At 36.4% G+C, this 4,344-nt stretch overlaps 1 protein-coding gene across 4 annotated transcripts; it reads left to right on the top strand.

Annotated features, from left to right (window-relative positions):
- Positions 1–437: 437 nt before the first annotated feature.
- Positions 438–3,989, top strand: LOC143850927 (heterogeneous nuclear ribonucleoprotein 1-like). Of its 4 annotated transcripts, XR_013236112.1 has the most exons (6): positions 438–705; positions 832–911; positions 1,353–1,579; positions 1,866–3,054; positions 3,387–3,579; positions 3,654–3,989. XR_013236112.1 is itself a non-coding variant. In XM_077360215.1 (5 exons), the coding sequence occupies exons 3-5, from the start codon at positions 1,358–1,360 to the stop codon at positions 3,398–3,400; spliced, it is 1,425 nt and encodes a 474-aa protein (XP_077216330.1). In that variant the 5' UTR covers positions 438–705; positions 832–911; positions 1,353–1,357; the 3' UTR covers positions 3,401–3,989. The 4 variants fall into 4 exon arrangements, 3 of the variants coding, with proteins under 3 accessions (XP_077216330.1, XP_077216328.1, XP_077216329.1); XM_077360215.1 differs by having other exon boundaries at positions 3,387–3,989; XM_077360213.1 differs by lacking the exons at positions 3,387–3,579; positions 3,654–3,989 and having other exon boundaries at positions 1,866–3,086.
- The last annotated feature ends 355 nt before the right edge of the window (positions 3,990–4,344 follow it).

The raw sequence follows: 4,344 nt of genomic DNA, 5'->3' as shown, positions 1-4,344 counted from the left end.
CATCCGACCCCTTGATTTGTTTATATTTTTTATACAAAATTTTCAGTCACTGATATTGGCACTACCATGTTTTAATAATTGCACTAACTCGATCAATCTTGTCTTTTTATTATTTAATGAGCTGTCAAAGGTAATTACAATTTCTAAAACGATATCGAAAGCCAATTAAAAATGAAAAGACAACATAAGTTTGTGCAATTATCAAAATATTGTAGTGCCATCATCAATAGCATTTTTTTTTTCTCTAGAAATCGAAAATCCTCCTATTTTTTTGAAACCCAAGTACCCAACCCACCAAAACATCATCAGAGTAACCCAATAGTTTATCGACAGGCAATTAAAAAAGAAAAGACAAGGTTATTTTGTGAAATTATATAAACATGGTAGTGCCAACATCAATGGCCTTTTTTTTGTTCCTCTAGAAATTGAAAATCCTGTGTCTTTTTTTTAAAAACCCAACCCCAAAAACATCATCACAGGATCGCCAACCCCTCTCTCTCTCTCTCTCTCTCTCTATTTGTATTCTCTGCAGATTTCTCTCTCTCTATTTAGTATCATTTTCTCTCTTTCTTATTTTTTAATTCAACTTGAGGAAGAAAAAAAAGGGGGAGGGGGCTTTTTAAGGAGGATTAAGATGCCCTCTATTCTGCCTCCTCCCAGATCTTGATTTTTTTTATCGATTTGGCATCTGGGTTTCCTCAATCGGTAAGTTTTCCTATCTTGTTGCCTTTTGATTTTGATTTTATTATAAGCTCTCGATCTGTACGCAATTCTTTTAGAATCTGATCTTTATTGGGTTGTCATTTTTTTTTTTTTTTTTGCATTTCTAAGGACTCTGGATTGTGGGTTTGTTAATCTATCAAGGATTCGTCGAGACAAACCATTTATTTTGTGGTGACTTGTTGAACGAGGTATCATTTTGATGGGTTTTTCATTTTTCTGGATTTTGATGTGGAATTCTATTTTTTTTGGTCGATCAGGAACTGATCCTTTATTTTTCTTGTCCAATTTTATGTTTTGGATTGGATCTGATGTTGATTATTTTATTTGCTATTGAATTGGGTGTTTGATTATAATCCTAGTCGAAAAGGGAACTGTTTTTCCTTTGAATTGGCTATTGTTATTGGAGTGTTTGAGTTTATAATATTGAGAATTTGGTTGTTAATGTAATTAACATTGGGAGCATAGAAAAAATGGAATTGATCTGATGTTGATTATTTTATTTGCTATTGATTATAATCGTAGTCGAAAAGGGGACTGTTTTTTCTTTGAATTGGTTCTTGTCATTGGAGTGTTTGAGTTCATGATATTGAGAATTTGGTTGTTGATGTAATTCAACATTGCAAACGCAGAAAAAATGGAATCAGATCTTGGGAAGCTCTTTATTGGCGGGATTTCATGGGACACAAACGAAGATCGCCTCAAGGAGTACTTTAATAATTTTGGAGAAGTTGTAGAGGCTGTCATCATGAAGGATCGCACCACAGGTCGTGCTCGTGGATTTGGTTTTGTCGTCTTTGCAGAACCAGCTGTTGCAGAGAGAGTTGTTATGGAGAAACATATAATTGATGGTCGCACTGTGAGTATTCTCAATGAAAAATTCTTTCTTTTGGTGCTAATGAATGTTAAAACACAGTGTATGTTTGGAGTTTATAATTTGCTTTTGAATTATATAAATTGTAGAAGATTCAATCCTCTTGGTTATTGTGAATTTTGAAATTATTTCTAGAAATTGGGTTTCATTATCTGGTTTTGAATTATATAAATTGTAGAAGATTCAATCTTCTTGGTTATTGTGAATGTTGAAACTTTATTTCAGGAGATGGAGTTTCATTATCTGGTTTTGAACTTCAACGAATTTTCAGGTTGAGGCAAAGAAGGCTGTTCCTAGGGATGATCAACATATTCTGAGTAGAAACAATAACGTCCATGGATCGCCTGGTCCTGCTCGCACAAAGAAGATTTTTGTTGGAGGTTTAGCATCCACAGTAACAGAGAGTGACTTCAAAAAGTATTTTGATCAGTTTGGAACGATTACGGATGTTGTGGTGATGTACGACCACAACACCCAAAGGCCAAGAGGTTTTGGATTCATCACTTACGATTCTGAGGATGCTGTGGAGAAAGTCTTGTTGAAAACCTTCCATGAATTGAATGGCAAGATGGTTGAGGTCAAGAGAGCCGTCCCCAAAGAGTTATCCCCTGGGCCTAATCGATCTCCATTAGGCGGGTATAACTATGGTCTGAATAGGGTCAATAGCTTCCTTAACAGCTATGCACAAGGATATAATCCAAGCTCAGTTGGAGGCTATGGAATGAGGATGGATGGAAGGTTTGGTCCAATTGCTAGCGGTCGAAGTGGATTTCCTCCATTTGGCCCTCCTAGTTATGGGATGGGTGTGAATTTTGAACCGGGACTGAGCCCAAACTATGGGGGAGGTGCGAATTTTGGTGCCAATCTTAGCTATGGACGTGGATTGAACCCGTATTACAGTGGGGACTCGAGTAGGTATGGTAATTCTATTGGGTATGGTGGAGGCAATGGAGGAAATGGGTCGGTTTTAAACTCAATGGGACGAAATGTATGGGGGAATGGAAGACTTAATTATTCACCAAGTTCAGCAAGTCCTACTGGTTACATGGGCTCTGGTAGTGGGACTATTGGAGCCTTCGGTAATAATGCTGTGAATTGGGGCTCATCTCCATCTATTTCGACTCAGGGTGCGATGAGTCCTGGCTTTGATAGAAACAATCTTGGATATGGAATTGGTGAAAAATATGGGTTAGGTGGGAGAGGTTATGGGCGAAGCAATGGGATGGGTGGTGCCCCGTCATTCAATACTGCATCCAATGGTGGCTATGACGGAGACTATGCAGATCTTTATGCTGGAAGTTCGGTTTATGGGGACCCAACTTGGCGATCTGCAACTTCTGAACTGGATGGCTCTGGTTCATTTGGTTATGGGCTCGACAGTACAACTTCAGATGTTACAGCTAAAGGTTCCACTGGTTATATAGGTGGTTATAATGTTGCCAATAGACAGTCAAATAGAGGTAAAAGTTTTTTTTAGTATTTATAGAAGCGTTCTTCAATGACTTTTTTCTTTAATAAGGAGATCCATTCTCGATATTCAGAACTGTAGAAATCAAAATAGTTATGACTTTTTTCTTAAAATAAAGAGATCCATTCTCTATATTCAAAACTGTAGAAATCAAAATAGTTATCACTTACCAAGGACCTCGAATGCTTTTGGGCATACTTTTCATCCTATCATAATTTTAAATGCTTTCTTAAAAAATCAGTTATTCTTTTCTTGGAATGAGGTTATCATATGATAAAAATCCTAATTTCTTATATTGTGTGTTCTTGATCATCACTTGCTCAGGAATTGCTACTTAGGGGGATCATTCTTTCAATAGTGGAGCTTATAGTAGGTGATGAATTTCGGTGGACAAGGTGCACGACTATGAATTTCAAATATCTCGTTAGCATTTCAGTTACTTGATTATCTAGAGCTGACCGGAGTGTTTGCTTCAAGAATTCAAATTCAGAGAGCATTATAAGGGGTTTTGTGTAAGGTTTGAGATTTGAGTTAATTTCTACATTGAGTGTAGGTTTTGTTTCTTGGGATTTGATTGAGATGTAAAATCAGATTGCGGGATATATTCAGAAGAGTATGCATCATTTATCTTTGGTGATGCATCAAATAGACTATTTTTTTTCCTGCTACAATGTCTGGCAAAGTTGCTGGTTCCTGAATCCTGTCAGGTATGTTTTTTTTTCTGTAGTTTTTTTTTTGTTTCCTCAGATGTGCCAGAGTTCTGGTTTATTTACTATGTGTGAAACATTCAGGGTTACCATCTGGGTCCCTAAGAATAAGTTGGCAAATATTTTACTTCATTTCAATGAGAAACTTGGTTTCAAGAGGGTTCATTTGTGAATTGAATGTTGAATAAAATAGCAATCTTTATCATCTTTTTTCAGTCAATGACTGCTTTCAGATTAGAACACGACTTTCCTTTACCTCTATGATTAATGTGTAAATTTGCATTTGCAATCTGGTTACTTTTGAAATTGCTGTGAGCCTCCATCACTTTGCATATAGCTCATTCAGTGGTCATAAAACTTTTTACATCTTAAATTTAGCAATTAAAAGTTCTATATGGTGCTGAGATTACTTGGTTTTATGCGTGAACAGCATGATAGTAATATTGTTTTCCAGACTCCATTCCCTCTTATGTCAAATGCCACTTTCCTCTTGGAGAGGAATGAAAATCCAATCCGCACTGCTCTAAAGTTGTGTCACAAAATATCTCCAATATTTTCAAAATGTCATGTTTTCA

Source organism: Tasmannia lanceolata, unplaced genomic scaffold (assembly GCF_043159265.1).
Source record: "Tasmannia lanceolata isolate RefF3 unplaced genomic scaffold, GAP_Taslan_0.1 ptg000018l, whole genome shotgun sequence".
NCBI lineage: Eukaryota > Viridiplantae > Streptophyta > Magnoliopsida > Canellales > Winteraceae > Tasmannia > Tasmannia lanceolata.
This window is presented reverse-complemented; position numbering and strand designations above follow the sequence as displayed.

Coding starts and splice junctions, on each gene's coding strand:
- LOC143850927 (XM_077360214.1), top strand. CDS start 1,358: ATGGAATCAGATCTTGGGAAGCTCTTTATTGGCGGGATTTCATGGGAC. Junction 1,580..1,865: donor ATATAATTGATGGTCGCACT/GTGAGTATTCTC, acceptor ACGAATTTTCAG/GTTGAGGCAAAGAAGGCTGT.